Source organism: Conger conger, chromosome 3 (genome assembly GCF_963514075.1).
Source record: "Conger conger chromosome 3, fConCon1.1, whole genome shotgun sequence".
Lineage (NCBI taxonomy): Eukaryota > Metazoa > Chordata > Actinopteri > Anguilliformes > Congridae > Conger > Conger conger.
In genome coordinates this window covers 64,562,625-64,579,075 of record NC_083762.1, presented here as the reverse complement: position 1 = coordinate 64,579,075, position 16,451 = coordinate 64,562,625, and the positions used below count along the sequence as shown (strand labels likewise).

Genomic DNA, 16,451 nt, shown 5'->3' with positions numbered 1-16,451 from the left:
GTGGCCTCCATCATCCGTAAATGGAAGAAGTTCGGAACCACCAGGACTCTTCCTAGAGCTGACCGCCCGTCTAAACTGAGCAATCGGGGGAGAAGGGCCTTAGTCAGGGAGGTGACCAAGAACCCGATGGTCACTCTGTCAGAGCTCCAGCGTCCCTCTGTGGAGAGAGGAGAACCTTCCAGAAGGACAACCATCTCTGCAGCAATCCACCAATCAGGCCTGTATGGTAGAGTGCCCCCCAAGACTTTTGGGAAAATACTCTGTGGTCTGACGAGACAAAAGTTGAACTTTTTGGAAGGTGTGTGCCCCATTACATCTGGCGTAAAAGTAACACCGCATTTCAGAAAAAGAACATCATACCAACAGTAAAATATGGTGGTGGTAGTGTGATGGTCTGGGGCTGTTTTGCTGCTTCAGGACCTGGAAGACTTGCTGTGATAAGTGGAACCATGAATTCTGCTGTCTACCAAAAAATCCTGAAGGAGAATGTCAGGCCATCTGTTCGTGACCTCAAGCTGAAACGAACTTGGGTTCTGCAGCAGGACAATGATCCAAAACACACCAGCAAGTCCACCTCTGAATGGCTGAAGAAAAACAAAATGAAGACTTTGGAGTGGCCTAGTCAAAGTCCTGACCTGAATCCTATTGAGATGCTGTGGCATGACCTTAAAAAGGCGGTTCATGCTCGAAAACCCTCCAATGTGGCTGAATTACAACAATTCTGCAAAGATGAGTGGGCCAGAATTCCTCCACAGCGCTGTAAGAGACTCATTGCAAGTTATCGCAAACGCTTGATTGCAGTTGTTGCTGCTAAGGGTGGCCCAACCAGTTATTAGGTTTAGGGGTCCTCATCCCCTAGTGCAAGAAACCTTGGAGTGGTGATGGACAACAGGCTATCCTTCTCCAAGAACATCGCTACGGTGACCCGGGCGTGCAGGTTCTTCCTGTACAACATCCGGAGAATCCGACCCTTTCTCACCACCTACTCCACTCAGCTCCTTGTTCAAGCAATGGTCCTGTCCCGCCTGGACTATTGCAATTCTCTGCTGGCTGGCCTTCCAGCATCTGCCATCAGACCCCTACAACTCATCCAGAATGCTGCAGCCCGTCTGGTATTCAATGTTCCCAGACATTCACATGTCACCGCCCTGCTCAGCAACCTCCACTGGCTGCCTGTTATGGCTCGCATCAAAGGCGGCCGCCTCTAATCCCCGCAAACTGTTTTCAACTTTCTCCTCTCTTCTGCCCCCCCCTCCCCCCCCACCCCCCTCATCACTCACACCTGATGACTTCGTCTCCTTCTTTGAAAAGAAGGTCGATGCTATTCGCAATTCCTTCTCCCAACCCTCCACCCCTGCTGGCCCTCCTACCCTCCCCAACTCCCTAACCTCCTTTTCTCCCCTCTCTGACGCTGACACACTGAAACTCCTTACTTCCCACCGCCCAACCACCTGTCCTCTTGACCCCATCCCCTCTTCCCTCCTACAATCTATATCTCAGGACATTCTCCCTTTTCTCTCCTCTCTAATCAACACCTCCCTCTCTTCCGGCACCATGCCCTCTTCCCTGAAGAGGGCCAGAGTCACTCCCCTCCTCAAAAAACCTACTCTTGACCCCTCTGCCCTGAACAACTACCGGCCTGTCTCTCTTCTTCCCTTTCTCGCTAAAACCCTGGAACGGGCGGTCTGCTCCCAACTGTCCACTTATCTTCTCCACAACAATCTCCATGACCCCAACCAGTCTGGCTTCAAGAGTGGCCACTCCACTGAAACCGCCCTGCTCGCGGTCACTGAGGCACTCCACTCTGCTAAAGCGAAATCCCTCTCCTCTGTCCTCATCTTCCTCGACCTGTCAGCCGCCTTCGATACAGTCAACCATGAGATTCTGCTCTCATCGCTGTCTGGGATGGGTGTCACAGGTTCTGCACTCGCTTGGTTTTCCTCCTACCTCTCTGGTCGCTCCTACCAGGTGACTTGGAGGGGCGCAGTCTCCGACCCTCAACCCCTACGAACTGGAGTCCCGCAGGGCTCGGTTCTTGGGCCTCTCCTCTTCTCGCTATACACCATGTCTCTTGGTTCTGTTATCTCTTCCCACGGCTTTTCTGATCACTCCTACGCTGATGACACCCAACTCTTAATTTCCTTCCCCCCCGACACCCAAATCACCACACGGATCTCTGCCTGCTTGGCTGATATCTCTGCGTGGATGACTTCCCATCACCTGAAGCTCAACCTTGCCAAAACTGAGCTTCTCTACATCCCTGCTAAGTCCTCTTCGTCAATCGACCTCTCATTGACTGTTGAGGACTTTGTAGTTTCCTCCTCCCGTACGGCAAAGAATCTTGGGGTGACTCTTAATAACTGCCTCACCCTGGCTCCACAAGTATCCTCCACTGCCAGAACCTGCAGGTTCTTTCTGTATAATATACGCCGTATCCGTCATCTCCTGACTGAGAAAGCCACCCAGCTCCTAGTCCAGGCGCTCGTCATGTCCCGCCTGGATTAGTGCAACTCCCTCCTAGCCGGTCTCCCAGCGTGTGCCATCAAGCCCCTCCAGCTGGTCCAGAATGCTGCAGCCCGCCTGATCACCAATCAGCCCAGGTCGGCTCATGTCACCCCGCTTCTCATTGGCCTCCACTGGCTTCCCATTGCCGCACGCATCCGTTTCAAGGCCCTAGTGTTGGCATTTCAGGCTGCTAAGGGGACTGCCCCACCTTACATACAATCCCTGATCACTCCCTACTCCCCAGCTAGACCACTCCGGTCTGCCAGCTCTGGTCGCCTTACGGTTCCCTCTTTACGTGCACCTGGCGGTCGAGCTGCACGTTCACGCCTGTTTTCCGTTCTGGTTCCTCAGTGGTGGAATGACCTGCCTACCACTGTCAGAACAGCAGAATCCCTCCCCCTATTTCGACGCAGACTCAAAACCCACCTTTTCAAACTCTACCTTAGTCCTCCCTCCTGATTTCCCCTGCCCCTCCTTTCTGATATCCCTATCCTTGTCTAACGCCCCCCCCCCCCCCCCCCCCAAAAAAAAATAAATAAAAATAAAAATAAGAAAAAACTTCTGATGACAACTACCACGGTGGTGGAATGACCTCCCGGTGAATGTCAGAACGGCAGAGTCTCTGACCTCCTTCAAGCGCAGACTGAAGACCCATCTCTTCAGGCTACACCTTTCCCTCCCCAACTCACAATCACTGTGATTAGCCTTAGACCGTCATGGCACTTATGTATAGATATCGTTACTTGTATAGGTATTGTTGTTTTTATTGGCTGTTGTTGTATTCTAGCTGCCAACAGTGGTATGCTAGTTTGAAAGCTGATTGTACTCTTCAAGGGTTCTGAATTTCTGTATGTTTACACTAGGACTCGGAACTGTACTGTCCTCTCAGGTCTACTTTTGCACTTGTTCTTGTGATTGATTTGCACTTTGTTGTACGTCGCTCTGGATAAGAGCATCTGCTAAATGCCACGTAATGTAATGTAATGTAATGTAATGTTATAGACTGAGGTATATGCATACACAGAGAATGTATTGGTGAATTAGAGAACGTGGGATTCACTTGTGTGGGTGTAGGCTAATGGATGATGCCAACTCTACAGGTTCTCTTCAACAGTCAGCGATCCCACCTAATGGCCCACTCCACCGCTTTTGGATTACACAGCTGATATATAGTCATTTTATTTTTTAGATGTATTGGTCTTCTGCCACTGTAGCCTATCCACTTCGAGATTTGATGTGTTGTGTGTTCAGATACTCTTCTGCATAACACTGTTGTAAAGTGTGGTCATTTGCATTACTGTCACCTTCCTGACAGCTTTGACCAGCCTGGCCCTTCTTCCCTGACCTCTCTCATTAACAATGAATTTCTGCCTGCAGACCTGCTGCTTACTGTATGTTTTTTGTTTTCCTCACCATTCTCTGCAGGCTTTAGAGACTGTTGCGTGTCAAAATCCGAGGAGATCAGCAGTTTCTGACATATTCAAACCACCCAGTCTGACACCAACAATTATTCCATGGTCAAATTCACTTAGACCACATTTCTTCCCCATTTTGACATTTGGTCTGAAAAACAGCTGAACCTCTTGACCATGTCTGCATGCTTGTATGCATTTAGTTACTGCAAAATGATTGGCTGATTAAATATTTTCATTAACAAGCTGGTGTACAGGTCTACCTAATAAAGTGCTCATTGAGTGTACATGGGGCAGCATGTAGCCTAGTGGCTAAGGTGCTGGTGGTTGGTGGTTCAAGCCCCACAATAAAGTCCGTACAGCTTTTGTGCCCTTGAGCCAGACCCTAAACCCCACATTTCTCCGGAGGGGTCCCCTGCTTTGTCTAATCAACTGTAAGTCGCTTTGGATAAAAGCATCAGCCAAATAACTACACAAAACACGTGTGGCTTCACTGTTCCAGATGATTGACAGGAGCAAAACACCTCCCACTCCCTGCCTGTCAGTTCCTGAGTGGCAAATTAATCCACAGATCAGCCTACTTGGAACAGACCCTGCTGATCTGTCCAGGCTCAAAGTAGAGCAGCCATTCACTGTTATCTGGACAGCACTGCCGCCTAGTGGTAAACTGTTTTGAGCATGAGAAAAGCTGGTATTCACATAAAAGGCCATTAAAAAAATAAAAATAATAAAATGAAGAACAACTTTTGTAAAACCCACATTTTATTTATTCCTTCATATTTCACCAGATTGTTCAGAATTATTCACACTGGATTTTGTTGTCAATTGAAAAATAAACCTAAAGATGTACAGCTAAAGTGGAAGAACAGCAGCAAGAGACATGCCTCCTGCCTTATCAGACAAATACAACCATTCTGTAGAAGTAGCTACACTGGCCAATTAAATGAATATTGCATACAGTACAGTTGCCTCCTCCTGCCTTATCAGACAAATAGGACTGCTGTGCAGTAGTAGCTACAATGAGTAGCTACACTGGCCAATTAACCCATTAAGGTGTAAGATCACAATTATTTAATTTGAATGTTAAATATATCCAGCATACAGTACAGTTGCTTGGATGCACAATAAATACATTCCGAGGGAGTATTTATTAGTGTATTTTCTACCTGTACTGACAACAGCGCTCTGTGCTCTGCATTCAAGCCCAGACGTATTTCTGTAATGTCTATAAGCTCACAAATACATGTTCTGAGGGAACATTTTCCTCACTTTGCAGTAATATTTACTATTATCGCAAAAGTAAAAAAAACAGCAGTTGTATTCAATGTGAATGCCTATTGAGCCAGGAGTCAACCGATTTTCAAATTCAAATTTCATAAAATGTCTGGGATTTTAAATTATCACTCCTTGTAATGCAGGCATGTCTTAACTTCAATTATATCTTCATTAAAATAACACTTTTACAAAACTCCGATTGCCTTTAAATATGTAGAATATAATCAAATACATTTGCAGATTCAGCATGTCTTTATAAAGTACACATAAATAATTAGAAAATTAATTACCAATGAGCCCATAAAAATTAGAACGTGAGGTCAAAACAAAACAAGAAAGACATTTAAAACGCTGTTCATGTACCTTTAAAAAGAATACTGACCCCAGCTCTGCGAAATAGTGCACCCCCAGCCCGGTGCAGTGCTGCCCCACCCAACCCATGACCGAAAAACAGGGCTAAAACAAGGTGCTCGTGGGGCTACTGGTAAACAGCTTTAATTGCACAGGAATTCCACTAATTCGTGGAACTCGAATCCTTGGTCTCCTTCAGCTGCAGACTAAAGAAAAGAGGAGTCAGACAGACAGCTAGTGTTTTTGATCCACGACGATGCGTTCTGACAGACTATGTGAACCCTGAAACATTAAAAACAAAAGTTAAAACAGGTGGAGCAGCAGTATCCCTGATGTACTGAAAGCTGAAGCAGGTTTAAGTGTCGCTGATAAAACAAGCTCATGAAGCAAGGGTGTGGAAGTTCGGCCTACGGTTTCGGTCGTTCTGCATCAGGCCCACGCACTCTTTCTGCATGGTTTGCTGGCACGCGTAAACACATAAACTCTTCGTAAAAAGACAACTGGACCTTGTGTTCAGGGTTCACTCGGAGACGCTGTGCTTAGGTTTAGTGTTTGCCACCCCGGCCCTGGGAAAGGGGACGCGGGGATAGCAATGCTGGTGATAGTGGCCAACCGCACAGTACTCCTACCGGAGACTCGAGAAACTCGACGAGCTCCGTTGCCATGACGACTGCTAAGGCACGCCGGTCGAAACTAAAAACAGACTTTAAAAAAACAGCCGCTTAGAGAAGGGCTGTCCCCCCCCACCCCCCACCCTCAGAGTTTGGGGTTTTTGACCCTCCCCTTGCCGTCCCACTTGGGCGTCCTGATGAGCAGCAGCAGAACAGCGGCGAGCGCCAGGACCACGCCCAGGCTGGCTGGCCCGCAGGGGCTCACCTCCTGGGCCAATCCCGACAGCAGGGGTGCCAGCACGCGGCCCACGGCCGTCACCGATTGGCCGGCGCCGATGAGCGTGCCGCTGGCCTGCGTGCCCCCCCGCCGCAGCTCCAGGTCCGTGATGCAGGTGCGGCCGATGGTGGTGGAGATGGCGAAGAAGGTGGAGGTCAGCACCACCTGCCAGACTCCGGCCGCCGTGGCGTAGAGGAAGATGAGCGAGCACGTGAGCAGGGTGGAGTGCAGGAGCAGGGCCGACATGTCGTTGCGGTAGAGCTGCGTCACGGGGCCCACCAGGCACCCGGCCAGGGCCCCCAGAGTGCTGCTGTAGCTGATGAGGTAGCCCGTCACCTTGGGCTTGAGGGCGAAGCGCTCCTCCATGGCCAGGGAGAAGTTGCTGTAGTACAGCATGATGGCCACGGCCATGAGGAGCCGCACCAGGAACACGTCCCACATGTCCGAGGAGGCCACAGCCCGGATGCGCTGCAGGACCGACGACAGCTGCCTCCAGGCCGGCTGCAGCAGCCCCGCCTCCCCCCGCGCGACGGCCGGGTCCGCGCCGTTCTGCTTTGCCCTGGGCTGGTGAGCTTTGGAGCTGCTGTTGGCGTTGGCGTCCGTGCGGTTCTGGGTGTCGCTCCAGGGCAGCATCCACACCAGCCCTGAACAAACATTTACAAATGTTCAGGTTTAAAGACGTCACCCTTTCGAGGTTAAAGTAGTCTATTTGGAATTTACATCGATGTGAGAAATGCATGTACGTTAATTATGCTAAGGTAATAACCACAGACTGCAGCTACCTGAAGAGAGCAGCCGAAAATAATTATTTGCCTTTTACTATTCATCTAATTTCAGAACAAGATTTAACACTGTCATTTCAACTTCTTACTCTTACTGTCTCACATTCAAAGCAAAAATGTTTACAGGCCATATCTAAAAAAAGCAATGTTTGTGTCAAAATGAAAAAGCTGAACACTGCAAGCGGATCTTTTTTTCTCAGTGTTTTTTTTATTTTTAAAAGCATTTAGCACTTTGTTAGCATTCAGGGAAAGGCGAGAGTGTTAAATGACGAAAGCTCTCCCTCTCTCTCTCGCTCTCAGCTGCTAACCTGCGTTGAGGAGGAAAATGGAGGCGCAGACGAAGGAGGAGGTGTAGAAGCCGCCCTCGTGCTCGGTCAGGTAGCCTCCAACCACGGGCCCCAGGATGAAGCCCACGCTGGAGGCGGCGTTGAAGTGCCCCATCACCAGGGGGCGCTCCGTCTCTGTCACCAGGTCAGAGAGCAGGGCGCGGCATATGGACAGAGAGTGCTTAAACAGCCCTGAGAAGAAGGACGAGAGGAGCGTGTGACTGTAAACAGCCAGTACAGACATCTGTGAACACATCACACCACGGTCTGGTGCTCTGGACTGAAACCAACACATTCAATTTCGACTAAAGAAAGAATTGGCTCAAATAATAATAAATGATACATGGTTTCTACCGACCTTCTCTACTTTTCTTCCATCTACGTCAGACCTGGGTCAAATAGGTAATTGTTTTTGATTCAAATACTTTTCTGTGCTCGATTGGTCTTGCCTGGTGCAGTTGAGCCAACCAAGAGGACAAGAACGCAGTGTTTGAGTATTTCATAGGTTCTAACACCATACATTAAAGTATTTGAATTAAAAGCACTTAGATATTTGACCCAGGTCTGATCTACGAGCACTACCCACCCCCAACCCACAGGTATCCCACTCACCCACAGGTATCCTGGCCACCACAAACAGGGTGATACTTGTAGACAGACCCAGGAGGGCATATCCCAGAGTGCTCAGCAAGAGGCAGGTCAGCAGTGAGTATCGCCTCCCCACCACATCACTCCAACTGCCCTGCAGATCACACACACCACACACAAAGTTATAGCAATGCCATTACTACATCACCAAGTAACAATGGCCACCAAAAACCTATCTGCAGCAACCTGTCATAGATATGGTCATTCCATGAAAAAAATCAACTGGAGGTGTGGGAGTTAACCACTAAAATTGTGCTCAAACTTTGTGTAAATCAATACAAAACAAAGAATTAGCCTCATTGGATATGTCATTTTAGAGATATTGGCTCATAAATAAGGGGTTGGTGCCCCCAAACCCGTCACTCGTGAGTGGAAATTTAGTTTTTTGTGTTGATTTTGGAGCACCATATCTTTGGAATTAAAGCAGGAAAAAACCTGAAAACGTGTTGTCTGACACAATTTCCTGTCAGATCATGAACGGCTCATACTGCACAGAAAAAATACTGCACGAACCAAAAAGAGCCAATATCTCTAGAACGACAAATCAAATGACGCTAATGTTCAGCATGTTCATTATTGAATATATAAAGAACATTTACACAAAGTTTAAACAAGGTTGCATTTTTCAAGGAATGACCTCATAAAACCAAGTTGCACTAGCTAAAAACACACATGCTATAATATATGAAATATTGAAATATTATTGCACTAAGTGAAAGGAGGAAGTTGGAGCAGCAGCACACTGGCTCTGAGAAATCCCACAGCACTGCCCTATTAGGACAGGCCTGCAGGCTCTGAGACAGGGCCCACTCTTCAGAGGGGTATGAATGGCACACACAGGCCAGCACTGCCCTAATGCGATCACACCAATTCAATTTGCTTGTTTGGAGCCTCGGATGCACTGGCTGACCGGGGAGGGGAGACCGAGGATGAATGACTCCTTCTTTTTATAATTAGTCTCATGACCCCACAGTTTTAAACTAATTCTGAACAGGCTTCACACAACGCCGTCATAGCTTTCTTGACTCCGCCGTTCGGTAATACGTGTTGCCGAATTTGGTGCGGGCGGGGGTCCGGGTAATGGAACCGCGTTCATTAATGATTAAGGGACGGTACACTGCTGTATCTGAAGTCGCATGCTATTGTTGTTGCCGCAGCCCTGACAACTAATCAGCCAATCCACTTCCAAGAATCCCACAGCAGCTCAGTGGAAGGAGAATTCACTGCGCATCAGAAAACCACATTTATTCTTTCTCCTCGTCTCGCTTTCTCTCACACTCTGTCTCCAACTCAGTCCGTCAGTCAGTCTGTCTCTCAACTATGGCTCAATATCCCCTACTGTGCTGAAGTCGCAAACCAGACTCAAGACACGGACCCAACACGTAATGCCCAAATAACAACATGCCCACAATTAAACATCCATCCATCCATCCATCCATTATCTGAACCCGCTTATCCTGAACAGGGTCGCAGGGGGGCTGGAGCCTATCCCAGCATACATTGGGCGAAAGGCAGGAATACACCCTGGACAGGTCGCCAGTCCATCGCAGGGCACACACACCATTCACTCACACACTCATACCTACAGGCAATTTAGACTCTCCAATCAGCCTAACATGCATGTCTTTGGACTGTGGGAGGAAACCGGAGTACCCGGAGGAAACCCACGCAGACACGGGGAGAACATGCAAACTCCACACAGAGAGGCCCCGGCCGACGGGGATTTGAACCCAGGACCTCCTTGCTGTGAGGCGGCAGTGCTACCCACTGCACCATCCATGCCGCCTACACACAATTAAACACAGTTCAGAAAAACAGAGATAGTGGCCAGTTTACAGGCTATTCTTAAAAACATGACTATCATTGGAAGCTCTCTTTTTTAAGTACAAAATTCTAAACACACAAATATGATCAGACTACTAGTAACTTGTGAGACAACACAAGGTTGCATATTCTACTGCTTTCCTTCTACTGTGGTTTTATGAATTTTCAGTGAACAGACTTATGCAATATGAGTCATAGAAATACAAAACAAGCTTAAAAAAACTCAATACTTACAACTATTGTACTGGAAAATAGCTGTAAGACACCATATGAGGAACCTGAAATATGAATGGAAACAGTAATGCTGGTTAGGATAATTGTTAGCATAATTTAGTGATACCAATCAGTCCATACTATGATGCAAGTTGTAATAATACAGATAACTAATTTTGTTTCTCAACTTTTCATAACAAACAACTTCCTTTGTACAGTTGGAAGGCAGCTTTCAGAGAATTTCTGCTTTCTTACATATTGAGAGAGAATACAAGGTTCTATTTTTCCAAGGATAAGAGAATCAACAACATATTCATCATTGATATTACAGAGTTCCTAACTAAATGTTGGGCTGATAATACTGATTGAAAAAAAAAGACATTACAGAGTGATAGTATGATATTGCCTGTGGATAAAGCACACCCTTCCATTTTTTTTTTTTTATTCTTCACATTAGTTTTGTACAAAGTATCAAAAAAAGATTAAATTACTGATTTAATTAATTAATTAAATTAGTCTCCTGGCTTCTCACACATGCCTATTAAGAACAAAGAAAAGCCATTGGTGGTGTCATCAGTCTCAATGGGGTCTGCCTCTTAACCAAACAGAACTGCAGTTATCTAAAATCCTGACCATCAAATCATACGCTACATCTCTCGTCACTTTCACCGATATTGTTAACATGCTGCCCCAGAGAACTCATTTTGAATGACAAACCGAAAGTTTATCTCTACCTCAAAAATGTGTATGGTTGGCTGGCCTCACTGCACGTGCACTCACGTTTTTTTTTTTTTTTACATTTGATAACTGGTGATAAAGGTCAAAGGTGGAGAAATTGGGTGGCCGATTCTGTTAAGGCACAGTTTTAATGAGTGGACAGGCTGCTGAGCCGCATCATTTCCTGTGACACTGACTTGCAAACTGTGGCGTGATATGAAACGGTGGCTGACATCATCAGCTTCAGGGGGGAGAGTCTGACCTTTCCAAAATCTATAGTGGAGGTTGCAGGGCAATGACCCCTGAGTATGGACTGTGCAAACCTTCACTGGAGAGAAAGCAGAGGGAAAAGCACTGAAACCAGAAAGAAATAGACACCAACCTACGATCCCTGCTACTGTGGGGCTGGCTCCCAGGGACTTTACATGATGACTGAGCAGAGGCAGGATCATACTGACACCGAACAGGTCCTGCAGAGAGAGAGAGGGGCAGGACAGACATCAGTGTCAGCTGTGCAGCAGTCGTAACTCTTAACATAACCACTATAATCATGTAGGCCTACTCTGGTGAGCACACTTAATCAGCCTTATGATCCCACAATCACACCACATGCACAAATCAACCTGAAGCACATAATGCATACAACCTGACCAGTTATGTGGGTGAGTGGGACACAGCATTTTCAGTCATTTGGGAGCTAAAATAGCACAGTCCCACAATCTACCAGCACCATTTTGTGAACTTATTGCATCACATCACTATGCATGTGCACACTATCAGACCTGGGTCAAATAACGTATGTAATAACCTACTTGTCATGTGTATTGGAACCTATGAAATGCTCTCAAAAAGTGCAAAACCTTCTGGTCCTCTTAGTTGGCTCAATTTCACCAGGCAAGATCAATTGAGCACAGAAAAGTATTTGAATCCAAAACAATTCCACATTACACCAAAGGCTGCACACTATAGAGCTGATGGTTTTGTTACCTTACATTCAGTCAAATACAAACACATGCACATCCCAAACACAGACATTCTGTCATGGCCTGGTCTTGGTTAGACTGTAACAGCAAAAGGATTAGGGAGAGGAGTATGGGGTATGGGATATGAGTATGGAAATGGAGCTACAGACCAACCAGTAACTCTGGTCCCTATCTGCCACCTCACCTGGCTCATCTACAAAGGCTTATAAAGATTAAAAAATAGCCTACAGAAAAATGGCAAAGCAAAACAACAAGATGGTGTCCCATGGGAGCATTTGAAATCCAGCTGGGAACACTGTGACTAACCGGAGCCACTATACAGTGAACAGAGGGGGAGAATAATAGGTGAGGTTGAATTGAAACGAAACTGAGTCAAACACACAAAATCCAATGGACAGACAAACCAGAAGGGCTAGACAAGAATTGAAAGTCAAACAAAATAAGGTCCAACAAACACAAATACAAACAGCTAGTCTCCACAGGTGAATCGCAGACAGCAACTTTAACAACAAGTAACCGGAAATGGAAATGGCCAATCTGGGAAGGAAATCAGACGCACACAAAGCCAAGATAAACAAATGCAAATTCAAAGGCTTATGACATAGGTCACACACACACACACACACACACACACACACACACACACACACACACACACACACACACACACAGCCAAGTTAGCAGGATTGTTGATTAAAGTCACACACTGAAGCAGCTGTAGTGTCACAGACCCTTCCATTACACTAACAGCTTCATGTTGTCCAAAACCCAACCCTGCCAGCACACAAAGAATGAAGAGAGAGAGTTTTTTTTCTCTACATTTTAGAATGTCCTCTGGCAATGGATTAACAAGATATTGTTGCCTCCAAACTATGTCTATTGTATTTTTGGAAACATGTATCTCAAGATTTTAAACTTGCATTCCTAATGGGCTTTCAGCAAGCATTATACAATTCTTGATACTGACTTGCGTGTCACATTATCGATTGACTATGGACAAACTTAAACATTAAAGAAATATATACTTTTCCACAAATTCAACTATAGTATGGTTCTGTGGCTAGCATCTTTCCACGATATTCAAAAAATAGCCTAGTGCTCTCCTGGGTTCCTAGATTTGCCATTTTAAAACAGACCTAAAAAGTAATTGGAGAAGAGCAGCAACCAATTGCTAAGGAGTTTCTTAATCAAATAATCAAGCATAACATCACACACGTTTCAAAATGAAAGTTCGTTATCATAATCACCCTGATTATAATCACAATTCCGCATCTCACAGGGACTGCTAAAAATATGCAATGATCGTTCAATAAAAACATTTATTTGGAACAACCGACTATATAAAAAACAATGGCTATTGCATTCGAACAAAAACCGTATACATACAGTAGATACACTCCTTATATACTCATTGTGAATAACTGAATTACGGGTTTATGAATGTAATGCCAAGTGAAATCAATGGCATCACGAAAAGGTAACTTTTCAACCAACTGCCCAACCCAATGACAACTAAAGCCACAGATAACCAGCAAATCTTAGAATTAGCCCACTAGCCAACTACATTCCTACATAAACGTGGTTAAAAACCACGATGCATGCACACCAAGCCATCATAATACAATTGGCTAACTGAATAGACTATCCAGTTTACAGCAGTGAGTATAAGCAATAGTGTGGCATGAGTATGGCATATCTAACATTAACCTTCTCAGATATGTATTACTTACGTGTGCCCACTGATTGTTGCATTGTTTCACTTACCATAAATCCAACAACATACATGCATTGTATAAACCGCGTTTGTCTGAGTGGCTTCTGAAATATGCTACATTTCGAGTAATACATTCTAACGCTCTACCAATTCATGCAATGAAGCACGCGGAAGTGCTGGCTACTGCAGTGACTACAGCTTCAGTACGTAACCGCTTGGCGACGTCATTGAGGTTCATTGTACGTTTTTTCTTAGGGGATTCTAGTCTTATACTGTTCGTATATTTGTATGAAATGAAGATAAAAACACAAAATAAATACTTTATATGAATTTATATATTAACTGCAACAGTCTTCCACAGCGAAACCTACATGATTTGCCGAGTGGTTTGCTTTAAAGAAATGTGTGAAAATATGATTACTGTGGTACGGTCCAATAATTACGTCAGACAGAGCTAGTGGAGCGGTGTATTTTAAATAAGATGCACACAGCCTCAAGTTGGTCGCCAAATTATATTAAACAAAAATTAAGATACTTTCTTCCTTCGACTCTTAACACTGAATTTGGTGATGGTGTGTTTCAAAGGAAAACTGTAGGTCAGCACTGAGGTATGAAACCTGGCCTGTTCAGTGGAATGCAATTGGGGAGACAACTGGACATTCCAAATAATGGTGGGAATTATATATAAATTATTTTCAAAAAGATACTAATACCTATAAATTGTCTTATAGTCTCTACTGTCACTACACTTGAGACCTCAAACAGAAATGTGTATATTTATCAAATTATTGTGGGTATCAGTACATAAAATGAATGAATTCCTTGAGCATGCCCTGTTGAATTGATGTGTAATTGCAAATAATTCAGAATCATCAAATAGCCAAGTACGATTTGTTCTGCCATGTTTGTTCATTTTTGTTTGGCAATAAGATAATTTTTAAATAGTGAGGGATTTAGAATGATTTGAAACCAAAGATATTGTGACTTGCTTATGGAAGCTTTAGGTCAATGTCTCAAAACCCAATGTGACACATTACAACACAGCATGGACATGGAAAACGATAAATTCATTTTGTTGCCTGCTTCCCAATATTCATAAAGGGCTTTGCCAAGCACAATCCTTATGTTGGAAATTGCCTATAGTCTATATTCTAGGACAATCACCCAGCAACATAACCATTGCATCGTACATTTTATTTGCAATCCTGACTTTTATCTACCGGCATACTGTCCCAAAATTCCTGTTCTGCTGTCTGTCATCAACTGTGATCCATGTGAATGAAGCATTAGGTAGCCCCACTAGTGGATCGCGACAGTATGTTTCTTGATTGCATTACCTGTGCATTCCTCATGTAGGCTATTAAATAACCGTTTAAGCCTCTTTCACATGACAAGAACCAAATGCTGCACACCAAGTAAGGAGGTGACTACACACGAGAAGAATTGAGTGCCACCAGCGGCTGAAACCTGACATCCAGGAAGACAGGGTTTGAAAAATTGTAAACAAGTGGCTATAATAGTAGTTTTTCTGCAGAAAGATGTTTCTGACACTAGAGCAAAAAAAGTGTTGGCTTTAATATTAATTATGGGAATATGGAGAAGAGCCCTTTGATCTAGAAGGTTTAGGTTAGAAGTTTACCACTCCCATAGGTTACTGTACAGCTCAGGAAACAGAGAAGTATGCAGAATAAGCTGTTCTTTGGCATTTACATCTGCCTGCATCACACTAATCTACATCTAATGTGATTGGACAGGTTTAGAAAGGTCAGTGTCAAACTGCATTTGAACTTTGAGCATTATGACTTGCGGCACATCGCTTATTTTATCCTTCTTTGGGCTCTGTGCAATAACATATTTTACCTCCTCACTTTCTTACCATCCCTTCCTTGCTCCATCTGAAGAAGCAAAGGGTCAAGCACCTTGGGTGTGTTCCAATTCTGGAAAAATACATCAATAATACTTCACTCATCTCCTTTTTCATACTTCCAGATAGGAGCAAGACACAAGTGGAGGAAAGGAGGATATATTTTTTGAGGGCACTTTCCAATCCCTTATTTTTACTTGAACATTAACAATCTGGTGTACAGGTCTACCTGATAAAATGCTCAGCGAGTGTAGAAATGATCGGTCTGTGGATCCAACCCTCCATATCTGCCTGTAATTGACAGGCCTTTGAGCTTGAAAAAGCAAGTATATTCCATTGCCTCAATTCCTCCGTCCTTGCTTCCTTTCCTCACCTCTAGCTCAAACCATTAGAGGAGGCAAGGAAGGGAAGGAAAGTACACAAGGGTGGAGGAATTGAGGCAATGGAATGTCCTGGCTTTTTCAGGCATCGACTAGGGCGGCCTGTAGTATAGGAGTTACATGAGTGGGGCATGCAAGGTCAGTGGTTCGATCCCCAGTGTAGCCACAATAAGACCAGCACAACCAATGGGCCCTTGGGCAAGGCCCTTAACCCTGCATTGCTCTAGGGGAGGATTGTATCCTGCTTAGTTTAATCAATGGTATGTCGCTCTGGATAAAAGCGTCTGCCAAATGCCATTAATGCAATGTAATGTAACTCAAAGGCACGTCAATTACAGGCAGATGGGGAGGGTTGGATCCACAGACCAAACATTTATATACTTTTTAGGTGGACCTGTATGCCAGCTTGTTAATGCAAATATTTAATCATGTGGCAGCAACTGAATGCATAAAAGTATGCAGACATGGTCAAGATGTTCAGTGGTTTCTCAGACCAAATGTCAGAATGGGGCAAGAAATGTGACCTTGACCGTGGAATGATTGTTGGTGCCAGACAGGGTGGTTTGAGA

The 16,451-nt window shown here is 45.0% G+C and overlaps 1 protein-coding gene across 1 annotated transcript; it reads right to left on the bottom strand.

The window, feature by feature from the left end:
- Window positions 1-6,299: 6,299 nt before the first annotated feature.
- mfsd9 (major facilitator superfamily domain containing 9) lies at window positions 6,300-13,827 on the bottom strand. The gene is made up of 6 exons (XM_061233980.1): window positions 13,689-13,827; window positions 11,324-11,411; window positions 10,246-10,289; window positions 8,152-8,281; window positions 7,522-7,731; window positions 6,300-7,075 (listed from the first exon to the last, which is right to left on the bottom strand). Exons 1-6 carry the CDS (start codon window positions 13,770-13,772, stop codon window positions 6,300-6,302), a joined length of 1,332 nt encoding a protein of 443 aa, XP_061089964.1. The 5' UTR covers window positions 13,773-13,827.
- Between the last annotated feature and the right edge of the window lie 2,624 nt (window positions 13,828-16,451).